Genomic DNA, 18,300 nt, shown 5'->3' on the forward strand with positions numbered 1-18,300 from the left:
TTGAGTCCTGGGAAAATGCTGATTTGGCAGTTTAATAACCAGAGGCAAACATTGTATTTATAGAGTCTGATACCAGTGCAGCAGAGGTAGAAAATGATGCACTGCAAAGCTCCTTGCTGCACTACACCTGTATGGTTTACCTAGTGTACCTCAAGGTGCGTGCCAACTATAAGCTCTTTGCAGACACGCCTCTGCAAACCAAAAGGGTGCCTCTGCGTACCACCATTCAATGAATTAAATTTCTCATTTTTTCTTCTAAAATACTGTCCACACTAGCCTCATTTGTGACTTAAATGAAAGGCACAAAATGTGTCCCATTAGAAGTTTAGGATGAGACGCAAAGACAGTTATCTCTGAGCCTGTGCAAAATTCAAATCCTTCTGCAGAGTGTAAATGTTGTTCTACACAGCAAGTATTCCCCTCTCTATCTTTTTTTTTTTTCATTTTAAAAAAAAAGATCCAGTGGTACAGATTGGAGCCTATTCTGCGACCAATGAGCCAACTGCATATCCACCATTGCTGCCTTCAGGTGTCAGTAAGTCCTGGTTGGCACTCTTTAGGTTTGAAGGTAGCAGTGGCATATGTTTACTGTATTAATATAGAAGACAAGGCTGAATTCCCATTGAGGTGCACTCAGTGTCAGTAGTACGTTACCAATTTGCAGCAGCTACAGATGTCCATTATGTCCTGTTGTTAAAAAAGAAGCACCGGCTTATGCAGATCCAGTGAGAACATAAACACCAATTTGTTCATTGTTGTAACCTCTTATTGAACATTTTAAGGCTACTTAAAAATATTACTTAAATTTGCTGAATTTCTGACATTTTGCACCTAGAAGAGACTTGTAAAGTGACAATAAATCAATTTAAGAAAAGAGTGAAAAAGAGTGAAAAATGTGTTGTTGTTGACTCATTATATTGGGCCCTAACACTACTTTACTGCTTTAGGGGCCTATTTATGAACTTCCAAAGGAAACCTGCAGTTTTCAGATTTCAAGGCGATTTATTCTCAGATATCTCCGATATCTGCTGCAGTCCCCACAAATCCAGTCCCCATAGGTGTCCGTGGGAACTGCGATTTTGCCCTATTTATTGGAGCTTGACCTTGACAGTTAATTCCACCTGATGGTGGTGTTAGCCATTATATCCTTTTGGGGAGAGCATCACTAGAGAGGCAACTTTAGTTCCCTCCCTGTGAGACTTTCTGCTCCCCCCATTGCAAATTCAGCCAGGCCTTAAGAGCCTGTTAGTAAAGGGATCGCAATGGAGATCATTTTACTATAGATTCTACAGGACAGGCTCCTATTGGAGCCACTTTCCCAGGTAATTTCATTAAATTGCCATGTTAGTTCATTTCTTACAAGAAATTATAATTAGTATGAGCAATTTGCGGTTGGCCATAAATAGACAACATTGTCTAGTAGTGAACTTACCAATAAGGGGGCCATGTTATTAAAGGATTGGAAACAGAATTTACAAGGGTGTATTCGAAGTGAGTTTCTAAGCTTCATTTTTGATACATTTACTTTATTAAATAAAGTTTACTCTACCCTTTAAATTTTACTCATGTGTACAAAATGTATTTGGTTGACATCAGAGGCATAACAATGGTGAGTGTAGGGATTACAGTGGCTATGGGCCCCCGGAGGTGAGGGGAGCCCGGCAATGCCAGTTCCTCCACCCCCCTATCTCCGAGGCCCCCGCTGGACACTTAGAAGAGTAGCGACCACTTCTGAGTAACGCATGTTCTGGACAATGCATGCTCAGAAGAGGTCCTCCACTCTGGTCTATTGAGGGGAGGGTTCAGGGGACAAGAACTGCCTTGCTGGGCCCCAACCCATATTTTCCTATGGGTCTTGAAATCTGGGCTGCTAAAAGCCATGAGGTCCAAAACAATGTAGCACAACATAGCGTTAGAGTTTCACATACTTTCCATCAATCTACTATATAAATGCCTAGTGGCGTGTGTGGAAAAAAAAAAACAAGCTGCAGCGCCACCTGCTGGGCAGAGTTATACACTGACCTATATATTTCTTGAAGGGGAAGTGACAGTTGGGAGTGGTTGGTGGTTGCCGGGGGTGACAGTGGGGAGTTTTTAACACCTTAAGTAGCTTGATGAAGGATGTGGCGATGAAGATGAAGGATGAGGTGATGGAGAAAAATGAGGAGGTGGTGACATGTTGACAAAACCACGTTAAAAAAGGGCGCTTGCGTCGGGAAGGAACGCTCTTCCCCTGAGGAGGCCTGGGCTATGGCCCAAATGCATGACAAGAACCTTTTTAACATCTTAAGTAGCTTGATTTGACTAGAATGCATGAGTATCATGCACAGGTTAACTTGTTATACATACTTTCCATCAAATAATGAAAGATATCTTGGATCTAATATGTACGTCCGCTTATTAGTCTAAGATAATGAGCAGTTCATTCATCCGATCAAAAACTTTATCAATGGGCACATCTCACGTATGGTTTCTTCTAACAGCCCCTCAGGGAAATACACTTACAAGATCCCCGTGGTTAATCAGCAATTCATCTCCACTAGAATCTCGGTCATCTCATTTACAGGGAGTCGATGTCTGCCAACGTGTTTTTTCTGTGTCAGCCCCGTAGATCGTAGAACTCCTGAGACTTGCTGTATTAGATCAAATCCTCGAATCTCGTCAATGAGATATTAAAAAGAAACACATTGACGAGATTCGAGGATTTGATCTAATACAGCGAGTAAACACGTTGGCAGACATCGACTCCCTGTGGGCTGTTGTTAGAAGAAACCATACGCGAGATGTGCCCATTGATAAAGTTTTTGATCGGATGAATGAACTGCTCATTATCATAGACTAATAAGCGGAAACATTGTATAACTATTGGTTAATTCTGTTATATTTACTATATGAACTCTGGACTTTTATAGGATTTGGTAGTACATATTAGATCCAAGATATCTTTTACTATTTGATGGAAAGTATGTATAATTGATGGAAAGTATGTGAAACTCTAGCGCCGTGTTGTGCTACATTGTTTTGGATCTTTAGTATATATTAATTACTCCATTGTGGATGAGAGTAGTAGCACAAAGGCAGTGGTGAGTTTTAAATCTGCTCTCTCTATATTTTTTCTGTATTGTAAAAGCCATGAGGTGTCAGAAGCTATACTGAGGATGTCTAACTTTCTTAAAACTTCAGTGGCTTATAGATAATCTGTAAATTTTGCTAAAACCTTGCCTTATACCAATGCCAAGTAGAGTCAAGTGTTTAAATCATTCATAAAATTTATTTAGATACTGCAATATTATCTCCAGTGACACCAACCTTGCAGGACTTAAGCCCCAACTATTTAAATCAGCTTGTAGGCCATGAGCCCATTATTATTAATAATAATAATAATAATAATAATAATAATAATAATTTTAATTTTATAATGCTACAAAAACCATGATCGCCTTTAAGATAATTCTTTGCAATATGCACTTATGTATTAACATTTTTTTCAACACAGCTTGATATGCAACTACACTCAGCAGCCTTACTTAACACAAATGAATAAGTAAACAAAATCTTGGAACTGATGGGAATAGAACAGAGTAAGTTGCAAAACTGGAAGAACATGTTAAAATTCAACAAGCTAAAGAGCATACAAACTAAAGAGCATAAAGAAATGTCATAATCAAAAGCAAATAATATTGTATGTAATCCTACAAAGAGTGTAGGACTAATATGAACAGAAAAGAAGGTTCCCAAACTTCAAGAATACTAGTGATTATAACAAACAAATCCATCTGTCTATCTAGATATTGTGTAATGATCTCAGGTAGCCAAGTCATTGTCACTGGGAGGTAGATGGGGTCTGCAGCAGCAGACACTGTCAAATGATTGACACCAGATTTAGGAAATGTGACAGTACCAAACATTGGCAGATTCCTCTAATTCTATGGTTAGCAGTCTACATGAGCTTTCCATAGCTCTGCTAAATTGGATGAAATTTCAGCACAGATCCTCAAGGGGGCCTCAGGGATCATGTATCCCCAGTAAGACCAAGAAAAGTAAAACCAAGATGTTCCTGCAGAGCTTACACTTGTAGGGCCTGAGTCATTAAGGAGAGCAAGGCATAAAAAGGAGTACATTTGATCCTGGACAAACTATGATACAATGCAAGGGGTGCAAATTAGTTTATCATTTTGCATGTAAGGTAATAATAGATGTTTTTTCATGTAGCACACAATTACTTGATAGCTTTATTCTCACACTGAAATTTAAAGCTAATCTAGGACATGCGCTATCCCACCTATTAATCTGTCCCCACATTTTAAATTTACCTCCCCCTCCAAAGCAACATGGTTTTGCCAAGGTGCAAAGTTTCTTCTTTTTTACTTTGCTCTTCTCAGTGACTCAGGAGAGGATTTGAACAGGTACTAGCCCCAATGAGATGACCTGTGAAATGTTAGTTTATCCTTTGATAAGTATTACAGGATGTAAATTGCTCTAGAGGTCCATGTTTTCCATTCTCCCAGTAGGTATCCCTTGATCTTATCTCCCATCTTGATATAGAGCCTCAGTAAAACCCACAATTTTGTAAGTAATCAAACATAATTCATAATCCAAAATGGAGTAAAATAGGGCTAATCATTAGATTCAGTGGGGTTGAATTAGGGGTGTTAACAGTCATATTTTTTCCTACCCATCCAGGAATGCAGAACATTCACTTATTTGCGTTCAACTTTTATCTGTACCAAATTTTTTAATGTTACGGCAGATATTGTAATAATTATGCTTGTTGACTGCCAGTGCTTGCTGGAACACATAGTTCTGTGGTAGCAGGTAGTAGTACCACAATTGTAACGCCCTCAGTCCCCTCCAACACACACATAAATTTAAAATAAAGATTAATGGAATAAAACTGAAACTGCTCCTTCACTGCTTTAATAAAAAGTCATCTCTCTTCCTTCTTTATTTGCAATCTAATGGGAAATTTGTTTGTTTTTGTAATCCAATAGGTAAAGAAACACCCCATAAAAGCTGACCCAACTGCTTTCAACATGCGCCCTCAGCTGAATGACTGTGACCTGCATGTGACCTGGACTTCCTTTAGTCATTACTCAATTGCAAGCGGACAGCGTGGTAAAACTCTTGTGATTGGCTGAGAGGCTCTTGGGAATCTCAGTAACTTCGGACAATTCAGCGGTAGGCACTTGTAGCGAGTATTAGGTTTTTTTTCTCCCATTGAATTACAAAATTGGAGGCATTCTCCATTGGAGTACAAAAACAGTAGCATTTTACACTGGATTCCAAACACAAACGAATTCCACAGTGGATTACAATAAATCAAAAACAAGTTTAGATTATTCTACTTTATAATAAAGTAGTGAACAAGGTTTGGGGAGTAATTTGTTCAATTGCATTTGATTTGAATATCTGTGTGTATAAAATGGACCTTAGTCCATTATACTGGAACCACTGTACTGGCAGAGATCCTAATCTTTTTTTACGCTTGCCACTTCAGCCAAAGGGGACTGGGAAGAGCCCCAGCAATTTTTAAGTGCTGGACTGTGTACTCTCTGGGAGGAGTGTACACAGTTTTTGTTTTTTTTATTGCACCCTCCCCCCTTCCTGTATCGGCAACAGCCCTTTGCAGGGCACCTTCGGGCCAGTTTCCATTATGACAAGGGGACCTCACAGTGGGAGTCACTCAAATTCGTGCTTGAATCCCACTGTCCCAGTGTGGATTCATGCAATAACTATTCACAGTGCATGATCATTGTAAACTGAGCAGTACATTGAATATTACTTTTGCATCCACCCTATCCTTTCTATGGGGAAAATTCCTTTATTTTGGTAGTGATGGTGCAGATTTTAAAGATGTGAAGCTAAAACTGATCCTGTTTTTGCACGTGGATCATTATCACGTGTAAAAACAAGTAAGCCCTATTTAAAGAAGTGAGGGCCTTTCTTTTTTATATTTATAACTATAGAATTTCTAATGAACACAAGGGGTTCTGGGGGGGGAAATCAAGCGGACTTTGGCCTTAAGAGTACAGAGTCCTATTCCAACCATACCACATATTGATCATCTATGAATTGACTATCTTCGTCTCAGGTATATTCAACAAAATATGAATTTACAATAAGTAAATAGCCAATCAGACGCGTCCAGATATTGCTGCCCTCCAGTACCCACAAGAGATATCTGGTGTATCTGGAAATATGTCCATGTCATATTTTTCCCACTTATGTGAAGACCTCATTATTGTATTCGAGGTACCCATGCCTGCCGCTGCCCAGTTCTTTTTCCCGTCCCCAGGTGTAAGTAGACTCAAGTCTACGACATGCAAAAACCTAGATACAGATGTATTTTGGTGAGCATAGTGTATGGCACTCTAAATACAGAATAGAATAGAATCCCACAGAACAACAAATCGAGCTTGATCATTGTATTGCTGGATCCACAAAACTTTACATCAGCTAAATTTTCCCACAACTTGGCTCATCTCTAGTTACAGATCTGTATCTTGAATAGTAGGTCCAAGAACATAAAGTAGCATGGATAAAGGGGCACAGCAAATGTTGTATCCATACTGTTTTGTTCATTTCACATATATATGAATGCATAAACCATTTTTTATGAAGTAATGATCCTTATTTCCTCATATAAACATAGGATACAGTTAAAGTTATTGTATGTTTGGTCCCTTAGATTTCACATAATTTTTCTCCAATGCTTCCCAAATTGAGAAAGGGATAATTAGTTATATGCACATGCAGACTCTACAAAAGCTGATGCTGTACATGCAGTATAGGGGTGTCTCACAGTCCCTGTACCTTGTCTTCAATCCGGCTCAGATGCAGCAGTGATAAGGCAGTTTGTGCCGGAGCCCCAACCACTCCACGACAATATGCCAGCAGTTGGCCCTTTAGGGAGGCCAAGATGCTTTGTACCCGACTCACCACAGTTTTTTAGTGCCCCTGTGTATGCCCACAATGCTTATAACTGTACACGATCAAGGATGCCAGTCTGGAAAGTTGTAACACTGGCCTCTGCTCAATTTATTCCCAAACAAAGCTCAAATTCATTCCTACCACTGCTTGCTTATGTCCCATCAACAAATGTATCTCAGTGAGTGAAATTTATATATCTAAATTAATGTTGTATTAAACCGTTTTTTTTCAGTCTTCTGTTAAAAAAAAGAAATACTGAAAAAAAATCATTACTAGACTATAACTAACCACAGCAAGACTCCAAACTGTCCAGCACTCCAGAATCTTTGGAGGAAAGTCTTCACCTTAGCTAGTTGCCTCACAGCACTGAAGACATGAGTTCAATTCCTGACCATGGCCTTATCTGTGTTGAGTTTGTATGTTATCCCTGTGTTTGCGTGGGTTTCCTCCGGGTGCTCCGGTTTCCTACCACAATCCAAAAACATACTGGTAGGTTAATTGGCTGCTATCAAATTGACTCTAGTCAATGTGTGGGTTAGGGAATTTAGACTGTAAGCTCCAATGGGGCAGGGACTGATGTGAGTGAGTTCTCTGTACAGCTCTGCAGAATAAGTGGCGCTATATAAATAGATGATGATATCTCCCTAGCCTGAATTAGTACTCCTACAACACATTCCTCCCCAAGTCTCAAACAGTGATATATATGCCCTAGGCCACATCCTAATTGCCACCAGGGCAATAATTGCCCAACATTGGAAAAATCTGATACCTCCAACCTAATAAAATACCTTAATAAAACAATTTCTAAGGTTCAATTTAGTTTAAAGATGGAAATGCTAGGCATGCCCTATAGCACTGCGGCTTCCTCACCCTTCATGAAATGATTTCATTGGCATGAATACATAACAGGCAGGAACGGATCTTTACAATCTCAGTCTACCAAAGTGATATCCCCACTTCACATTAAATTGTCTCTCATTGGGTTAGTAAGCTCGCAAAATGCTAGTGTAAAGTCTCTTGTTGTGCAGGAGATGTTTCAAATGACATGAATATGTTATTGTGTTCATCCCCCACTATGTACACATCCCCTTTTCCCCTACCTATGTATCTCTCTATCCCTTCTTTTTTATTTCTGTACCCCTTAAATCCAATAAAAAGTATATAAAAATATTGATGGGGAAAAAAAATCTTACAAATCATATTTATCTTGGGATTAGTGTATTTCTGTTCTCTTGCACAGTTCTGTCAAAGATTGTGAACACACCAAAATGTCCATCATGAAGCATATTACTATGAGTGACCTCATATGCAGCCCTCTTGACCTTAATAGGAACCATTCAGGGCCCAAATGTAGTGTACATACATGCAGTCATGGTAGTCATCCATAATCACAGTATGTGCCTGGATCATGTACATCATCAGTTATTTATATAGCGCCACTAATTCCGCAGCGCTGTACAGAGAACTCACTCACATCAGTCCCTGCCCCATTGGGGCTTACCATCTAAATTCCCTAATATAGACACACCCTTACACATACAGGCAGACAGAGTGAGAGAGACTAGGGTCAATTTTGACCGCAGCCAGTTAACTTACCAGTATGTTTTTGGAGTGTGGGAGGAAACCAGAGCACCCGGAGGAAACCCACGCAAACACGGGGAGAACATACAAACTCCACACAGATAAGGTCATGGTCAGGAATTGAACTCATGACCCCAGTGCTGTGAGGCAGAAGTGCTAACCTTTAGGCCACTCTGCTGCTGTGTACATGCATTTAGATCCATACATTGATCTAATGATATTTTATATTATATAAGTAAAGAATACAAAGTATTTGTGGCAAGTATGTAATCTCAGATGTAGAACTTGTTTTACATGTACATATACAAAGGCAATCTGATGGTAAATAAAGCTTCTATTAGCCACAATAAAATACCAACTATGGACCAGGATGTTAAAAATCTTTGGTCTTACTGCAAGTTTTTGCGAATCTCCTCAGCCTGGATCTTTTGAAATAGTTGTTGACTGTATTTGGGGTCACCATCTTTGCTCATTCTTTGCAGCCATGCAGGTTGATCTGGAGTTATTCCAAAATGTCCAATCAAAATCCCAATCACTAGGAATGCCACTCCGATAGCTATTATTCCCAAGATTTTCATACGGTGCATTGTACGTTAAAGGTTGGGACCTAGAAAGGTACAGATTGATCCTATAAAATATTATATTGGTACAAAAATACATTTCAACTTAATAAATTACATAGAAAACACTGTAATTTGACTTACTGGTTGTTCATTGTAATTACAATATTCATATGTGAGAATGCTTTGATAGTCCAGCACTATTCACCATTGGCAGTAGGGTCAGACTCTCCAATATGCTCACTAGGCTGCTTATACCATAATGACCAGACCAAAGACTCTATTTATCAAAACCAGATGGATTAAAAATAAATGTACATTGAAAGAACTTTCTATCTCATTCATCAATCGCTACAGAATGGAGTTCAATAGCCTGGACACTGTTCAATACTGGTCACCATTAGTCCTTGTCTAGACAATGTTATCTTGATTGTCATGTTTCCAGCTTCTATCCCTCAGTGTACTGGTCAAACGGAATCGGAATTGGTGTGCTGATGCTGGGCTGGTTGTACACCGAGAGGCTGGGAAACACAGTGATCAGATAACATTCTCTAGACACGGACTAAAGGTGACCGTTATTGCACAGTGTACAGGCTATTGAACTCCATTCTGTAACGATTGATGAGCGTGATAGAAAGTGTTTTTATTGTAATTTTTTAAACCTGGTATATTAATTTAAATAAAAAGATACTGCACTCTCCTGCACCCCGTCTTGAGTTTATAAAAAAAAAAAGTAACAAAATGTATTCAATTTATTTAAAAAAGAAAACACTTATTTTCATATAAATCGCTTTATTTCCATAATAAATCATTTTTTCTGTATTGCAGAGCTGCTGCTATAGCCATCCTGAGATGGCGATAGGAGGAGAGCAGCAGGACAAGTATATGGTAATAGGCTTTGCATGGAGTAACTTTCACCAGAGAGTCCCAGCGAAAGCTATACCCAGCAATGGCTTCCAATGTCCCTGGACTTGGATAAATAGGGCGAAGCCCCAAATCCAGTGAAAACTCGTGTTTTTGCTAGAGAAAGAGCATTTCTCCCATTGTTAAATAGGCCCCAAGTTACTATACACCGGCTTATCTTGAATGGCTTTTTTAATTCCTTAATCTACCAAGAAGCAATGGACATATTTACAGACAACACCTATAAATCAATTGTGATAAATGTACCCAATATATTTTTTGTGGTTCTTCCTCCAGAATAAAAAAAAAGGGGTTGTTACAATGTCACACAATTGATTAACATTTGGGTTTCTGGAAGGCCTCCTAATACTGTCACATTTATTTTGCAAATGTTTCCCCTTTTACAAAATAGTGTATAGTACCACACAGCACAGAGTGGCAATTTATAGATTCAGTCTGTAAGCTTGAGCAATATTGGTATTTCAGGCTTAAGGCCTGTGGTTCTTAGTCCTTCAGGTTCTAGGCCTGTGGCCCAAGTAGTTTATAGATCAGAACCATGGATCTTTAAAAATTGGGATTAGTATTGGTGGATCTCCCTGTGGGCAGCCATCTTGTGCGTTTCCTTAGCAGCCATGTAGTTGGGATAACACTAGTAGTTAGTGTAGTATTGGTGTGTAATGTACGTAGGTCCTGGAGTAGAGCAGCAGTTATTTCCACGTCCATATACTCTCTTCAGGTCGGTGTTAAGTCCCTGTGGCCTGTTAATGCCCTGAGGTGACTCCGGTATCTGGAGGACTGGTGGGCTGACCCTGTCTGGCAGGCTTCCAGTTGCAGTGCAACACAGCTCCTTTTGAGTTCAAGCGGCCGTTACTGGTGATTCCAATTGGAGTGCCTATTTTTGAGTTCCGGTGGAATATCCAGAGATTCCTAATTAGGCAGTGTTCTCCATACAATGTTGGAGATAATCATTCTGAGTTCTGGTAGCGGCCGCTGATGGTTCCAGCAGAGGACTCCTCATTCTGCGTTGTGCTGCTCCTTGCTGACCCTCGCTCGATTTCGGTGACTATTGGCCATTAGAAGAGGGTGGACACCTCATAATAGTGGAGGATTAGGACACGGTCTCACCTGGGTATAGGTTAGTTTAGTACCTGGTTAAGTAATTTTCCATTTCAGGATCCAGGAGTCAGACCGCTATTAAAGGTAGGCTTTTGGTATCCGTTATTCCATCTGCATCTATTGTGATATGTATCTTTAAACTGTGGGGTGTGAGCTAGGGTAGTGCACCACACCTAGTGTTTGTAGATAATGCTAGTGTGGGAGACACATTTGAGAGGGTAGTTAGCTCTGTGGGGTGGTTGTGTGTTGTGTCACCCCTGGTCCTAGGTGTCCGACTTGCAGAGTTGCAGATGGCTATCTAGAGAATGTGACCATTTCCCGATGAGTTCTGTGTGTCGGTGTTGTCTCTCTTGGTAGGGGCCCTCACTCGTACTATAGTGAATATGATATTCGAGGGGGATTCTTCTGTTGTCCCACTCCCAGTCCCACAACTAAACAAAGTGTTGGCAATCTACTCCCTGCCTTCGCTTCGGACACCCCCTTTCTTCCCATCTGATATTCCTGCCTTTCGGCAATCTGTCTGGTTTCTTCCCTATAACAAGGTACTGAGGTGTCCGTACAATGATGTTGGACCATGGGGTTCTTGGCAAAGAGTGTATGGTTAGTTCCATAGCCGTCCCTTAGGATCGGGTAAGTACCTTTTGTAGAGGGAGGAGATTTTCGGTTTAGTTGTCCTTTTCCCTAAAGCACCTTTTACAGGCATTACCAGTTCTATTTACAACTAGGATTGCTAGGTCAGCCATTTAAAACATAACATCTAAAGAACATATGCTACATAGGTGCACTGCAGTGCATCTAGTTCATATGCAAACTATGCAAACATGCATTTAGTATTTATAAAAGACCAATTTATTATGCAGTTCTGTACATTGAAGAGTTCATGACACAAATAAATGACATACAATGACCATACTTACCAAATGTTATAAACTTCCTTTCAGGAGGTGAAGTGGCAAGTGCAGAGGACGTGGTACAGCAAATTGCGTAATTTTGGCCCCGCCAAACACCGCATTCACGCCATCACACCGCAAATCTAAAATGATGCGATCCAGCACCAATAGCTAAGGAAAAAAATGTTAACTTGTGCCTGTGTGATTCTGGGAAGGTAGGAGTATCATCATCATCATTTATTTATATAGCGCCACTAATTCCGCAGCGCTGTACAGAGAACTCACTCACATCAGTCCCTGCCCCATTGGAGCTTACAGTCTAAATTCCCTACTATAGACACACACTCACACACAGACAGAGAGGGAGAGACTAGGGTCAATTTTTGATTGCAGCCAATTAACCTACTAGAATGTTTTTGGAGTGTGGGAGGAAACCGGAGCACCCGGAGGAAACCCACGCAAACACGGGGAGAACATACAAACTCCACACAGATAAGGCCATTGTTGGGAATCGAACTCATGACCCCAATGCTGTGAGGCAGACGTGCTAACCACTGAGCCACTGTGGTTTAAATTTAGGTGGTGAGGGCAGAAAAGTACAACATTGATTTACAAAATGCTAATCATCTTCCACTACCTAAAATAGTGGTATAAATCTTGCTGGTAGTTAGAAGTTGTCCTTTACATCACATAGAACAAAACTTCATGCTAAACATTTTTGCCCCCTCCCAACTAGCAAATACCACTTTGGGACCATCACAACCTGTGAGATTCTGACTTCTGCCAGTAGTTCTCAAGGGCTAACAAACTGCGGCGCTTTAAATGTAAAGTGCAGCAACAACCTTCCACTGCAGCAAATAAAAAAAGACCCATGGCATATTGAACTGTCGCTATACGTCTATTGCAAGTCGATGCTGTTTACAACACAGAAGTTGGTTCCAATACTTATATTATCAGAAAAGTCCAGTCCTTTAAATGCCAGTGCAATACTTTGTTATATCTTTAAAATAATGCATCTGTAATAATCTATTAAATATAATAAATAATAGTAAATACCATTGAGTGTAGGTTTATACCAGATGTAATTCTCCTCAGGCAGCTCTATGAATTCCAGTGTCTTCAGGCTTTTGCTTACTGCAGACTGGTTCCAATTTCTTTCGTCCCTTCTTGATTTTAATTCTGCTGATCTCCTAGTAATTGATTATGAATTTTCCTGAATGTTTGACTTTCAACGGTGTACTGATATCCAAAGTTCAAGAAGTGCTTCTAGATTAAAGTGCTGATAACTAACACAGAATGGGAGTGTAGAGATTCAAGTGGATTAGTGAAAGGTGGATTATGCAATATGTGGGTCCGATATTGTTTTGTGTATCAGAAAATGTTACGCCCTTTTCATTCAAGCCTGAAGCACATGTTTTAAAATGACTTCTGTATTTCCTAATTTCTTAGTGCAGAGGACAATGGCTTGAAGGGAACAATCATGTATGCATTTGCCAAGGTTTCCCGGATTTGATGTAATTCCAAATACATGTGCTCACCTGTGACTGACATACAAACATGATGCTATCAGAACCAATGAATGTAACAGTGCTTAGGAAAATTCGGCAATTGGGGTTAGTGATTTTTTTTCCCAAATGATGCAGAGAGGTTAGTAAACTAGCTGAATTTCTTCTGACACTTGAATGATGATAATATTATATAAATTATCTTTATGGGCAGCATGTGGCAAAGTGGTTAGCACTTCTGTCTAACAGCGCTGGGGTCATGAGTTCAAATCCCGACCATGGCCTTATCTGTGTGGAGTTTGTATGTTCTCCCCGTGTTTGTGTGGGTTTCCTCCGGGTGCTCCGGTTTCCTCCCACACTCCAAAAACATACTGGTAGGTTAATTGGCTACTATCAAAATTGACTCTAGTCAGTCTTTGTCTGTCTGTCTGTGTGTGTATGTTAGGGAATTTAGACTGTAAGCTCCAATGGGGCAGGGATTGATGTGAATGAGTTCTCTGTACAGCGCTGCGGAATCAGTGGCGCTATATAAATAAATGGCGATGATGATTATGATGATTTATCCTTCATTAAGTGACCATTACACATGCTCTTAGATAGGTAAGGTACACTTAATAATATGGATGGATAAATAAGTCATTGTTATGCACCCCATAAACGACAGTCCCGGCACTACCACTAGCTGTCGGCTGCTGGTCCTCCGTATTAGTAATGGTCTTGGAGAGCAGCTCTTGGCTATGAGCCCAGCACCAGACTCCCAAAAACAGCAGATGCTTCTTCACCCCATCTTCACGCAAGGTGCATTTTGCTGAAATGCTTGTGATAAAGAAGTCATACTCTGGTACAAGTTATTAATGAACTTTGGCACATTATGAGGAAACACATTAAATTGCTGTGTAAGGGAATAGCTGTCAAAGCAAGTTTTCAGGTCATAGAATCCTACAAACCTGTATTTTGTTTACAGGGAGGCCCAGTACCTAGCACCACCTGGTGGGCAGACATACACATATGTGATGGTTGCTCTGATACACTCAATCTTTTGTCATTCAGATAGTCTCCACTCATATTTTTTTTTTTTTTACAAAAGTCTGAGCTTAGGACTTGCATGTATAATTGTTTGTAAAGGAATACATGTAGCCATCATCTTAGTAGTAGCAGCACCCTTCAGTGAGTGACCCTTGAATTGGTTAGTATCATTGTTGGCCTCCTCATAGACAGGACAACCTACCCTCTATTGGCTGGAAAGGTTTTTCGACTAGTAAAAAATAGCCGAAATATGTTCTCTCAAAGAGGGACTATAAGACTAAGATTAAATGCAAGGCGCCCCACACAGACTAGGAGCCACAGTATCTAAGACCAGGGTATGTAGTATGAATGAGAACCAGTTAAGCACCTCAAGCCACAAAAGCTAATGTTTACAGAGAAGGGACTCTGTTGTTGTGGGTATGACATGTCTCTTTCACGATTCAATTTCTTTGTAGGGGGCAATGTACAGTCCAGACACAATTACATTCCATTACACTTGAAAAATAAACCAATCTTATCAGTAAAACCTGAGGAGACATTTATGGTTTGGGTTAATGGATATAAAATGGAAAGCCTCTTTTAAATGTATGCAATATCGCTCTATTCTCAATAAATAAGTGATGTCTTACAAACCTTCCATCCAAACCCCTTTTTTTTCCCTTTTTTTTAAAGTAGTAATTCAAGGAACTGGCTGCTTTTTGATAGGGAACAAGTGACTGGTCGAACACATTTAGTTTGAGTCAACTCGTTCTATATTTCCTTGGTCCACAGTGAATGTTAAGACTACACTCTGCAAAGGACTACCATTCCTTGAAAAAGGAACAATCTGTTGTGGAAACTGATTCAATGGAAAGTTTAGCCTATACCGGCGGTTCCCAAAGTGTGTGCCGCGGCTCCTAGGGGTGCCGCGTCGCTGTCACAGGGGTCCTGCGGGCCAGCTATAGAAAAAAACAAACAACACAAAAACTTACCCATCCACGTGGTGCCGGGACCCAGCATCCTCCTCTCTCACACAATGACAGAGGAGGACAGCGTGAGAGGGACAGAGGAGGAGGACAGTGTGAGAGGAACAGAGGAGGAGGACAGCGTGAGAGGGACAGAGGAGGAGGACACAGCGTGAGAGGGGCAGTGGAGGGGGACACAGCGTGAGAGGGGCTGTGGAGGGGGACGCAGCGTGAGAGGGGCTGTGGAGGGGGACGCAGCGTGAGAGGGGCTGTGGAGGGGGACGCAGCGTGAGAGGGGCTGTGGAGGGGGACGCAGCGTGAGAGGGGCAGTGGAGGGGGACACAGCGTGAGAGAGGAGGGGGACAGTGTGACAGAGAAGGGGGACAGAGGGCAGAGGAGGGGTGGAAAGCGGGGCAGAGGAGGGGGGACAGCGTGGCAGAGGAGGGGGACAGCGTGAGAGAGGGCAGAGGAGGGGGGGCAGAGGAGGGGGACAGCGTGAGAGAGGGCAGAGGAGGGGGGGCAGAGGAGGGGGACAGCGTGAGAAAGGGCAGAGGGGGCAGCATGAGAGAGGGCAGAGTGTCTGGATGCAGAGGGGGCAGAGTGTCTGGTGGCAGAGTGTCTGGATGCAGAGGGGGCATTTTTGTATACAACTAAATAAGTATTTCTGTCCTGACCTAAATACTTATTACAATTTTTTGACCCAACTAAAACAGGACTGCTCAGTAATTATTTTGGAGGGATGCCTTGAAAAACTTATGGAGACTCTAAGAGTGCCGCGACCTGCAAAAGTTTGGGAACCACTGGCCTATACTGAATAATCTTTACCAATCACCTGTCTGTGGTAATCTGCTGCCACAAATATTGGGTGTTCCTGAGTATAATTGGATGAAGGGAAGAAAGAGATATTCTTTCAACAATGCTTTCAACCACTTTGTCAGCACTCGGTATATCAGTAGTTGTATGCAAAGAATATATACAGTATAGAAACAGAGTATGATTCATTTAAATGGTAATTTGCTGTTTATTTTAATACACTTGACGTGAGCGGCTTGCTTTGTGAAAAGCACAAAAACCATATGCTGTAAGGGCCCATGACTTGAGGATAACAATCCTTAGTTGAAATCCTATATTTGCCATAATAAATTATTCTATTTTAAATTGCAATATGTTTCAGCACCCTCATTCACTGTCTTCTGCAGTGGTAGTCAACCTGGTCCCTACTTCCCACTAGTGGGTGATTCAGCTTTCATGGTGGGCAGTGGGATTTCTAGCAATGATTACATTGCTAAGTGTTAGAAACAGGAGCACTACACTCCTTTTCCATGGCAGCCCGATCCCCAGTGGTCTAGTGGTAAGAGGAAGTGGGGCAGAACTCCAGTATCTGAAATATGCTACTGCGCATGCTCCTGAAAGTGGAAGTTCGGCGTCCACTCCAGATCTTGCATTAGTGCCCGCAGTGAACAGACACATCTAGTAGCTGCTGCATACATATTCTTTAGGACTGGGTTTAACTCAATTTACAGTTTTGGGAGGATTTCCCCTTAACCAGTGATAGTCATAGGTAAAGACTGGAGGCACCTAATAATAATAATATTATGTTTAGTACTTATTCTTAATATGAGTATGAGAGCCTGTCCACCACAGCAAGAAGTGTATCCTGCACGGACGAAACAGGAACTGTGTCACAGAGTGTTACAGTGCAATGCTAACAACCTGCACCTGCATGTACTGTATATATGTGAATACAGTAACCTGTATATGCAAGACTGCAGAGTTTGACTTTTTCAAATAGGCTTTTGCAAGTAGCTGCTACTTATATAGTTAAATACAATAACCATCCCCTCTAAAAATTACTTTGCACTTACGTTAAATTGAGTTACTGCGGCACCGGTGGGCGCTTAGGAAATTTTACCATCAACAAAGATCCAAACGTGAGTTGTAGGTATTATAAGGTTGAAGACCCCTGGTCTACTGAATGGACCACAAGACCATGACAGAGGGTATTTATAATTATTTGTTTTTCAGTACATAAACTTAATGCTACGGGTGACTCCACTTGTGCGGCCAGAGGTTTTTGTAAGGATTCTCTTAGTTCTTCGTGCAAGAGGGTACTTGACAGGGTTGAGGAATCTCTCAAGCTACCTATCATGGTAACAGTGCTTTCCAGAAAATACTTCACTACAGCAAATTATGTAACCTGCTGAGAGGAGCTACAGCTGGTAATGTAAGCGAAAGCAACCTTATTAGACTGTAATTATGATCACCACTAGATGGTAGAATATCACTACAAAGTGATTCTGATAACTGAATGAAAGCATCATTGGTTCCAAACATGAAACATTGATTATAAATTATGCACTGCTTGCATAAATTATTACTGTTTCTAACTTTAAATGTCATACTAACATTTCTAATGTGATAAAATTCACTGGCTATAAAAGATATTTAACCCAGATGGAATTTTTTACATTTTATTTACTTACAAGACAGCTCTGCCCCACCAACGAAGGGGGCGGAGCCGTCAGACGTCGGGGTCTACTGGGCAATACCCCAGCTCCCCGGCAGGCCAGTCCGACCCTGGCAGAGTGTACACACACCCAGATTGAAATGAAAAGGTATCTTGAGATACACTTGGATTTGAATACGGAAGCAACTATGCTCAAGTTCTGTCCTCTTAAAACACAACTTATGTGCAAGTTGCGATTGGACTTGAATCAGGCCCTAAGTGTGTTCCGGAGTGCCTGACAGCTTATAGTATAATGGCAGCCTGATACCAGAATTAATGGTGAAAAAACAGGAAGAGAAGCCAAACGAGAGACACTGAAAAAATCTCCCCCACATCAGT

At 41.0% G+C, this 18,300-nt stretch overlaps 1 protein-coding gene across 1 annotated transcript in view; it reads right to left on the reverse strand.

The window, feature by feature from the left end:
* LOC142109109 (putative N-acetylated-alpha-linked acidic dipeptidase) overlaps positions 1–13,317 on the reverse strand; it is a 79,239-nt gene extending 65,922 nt beyond the window's left edge. Inside the window, exons 1-2 of the mRNA XM_075193154.1 lie at positions 13,037–13,317; positions 8,905–9,118 (exon numbers count right to left, since the gene is read on the reverse strand). Coding sequence (XP_075049255.1) covers positions 8,905–9,098 — 194 coding nt within the window. The 5' untranslated portion in view covers positions 9,099–9,118; positions 13,037–13,317. The remainder of the gene's footprint in view (positions 1–8,904; positions 9,119–13,036) is intronic.
* Positions 13,318–18,300: the final 4,983 nt, after the last annotated feature.

Source organism: Mixophyes fleayi, chromosome 12 (assembly GCF_038048845.1).
Source record: "Mixophyes fleayi isolate aMixFle1 chromosome 12, aMixFle1.hap1, whole genome shotgun sequence".
Lineage (NCBI taxonomy): Eukaryota > Metazoa > Chordata > Amphibia > Anura > Limnodynastidae > Mixophyes > Mixophyes fleayi.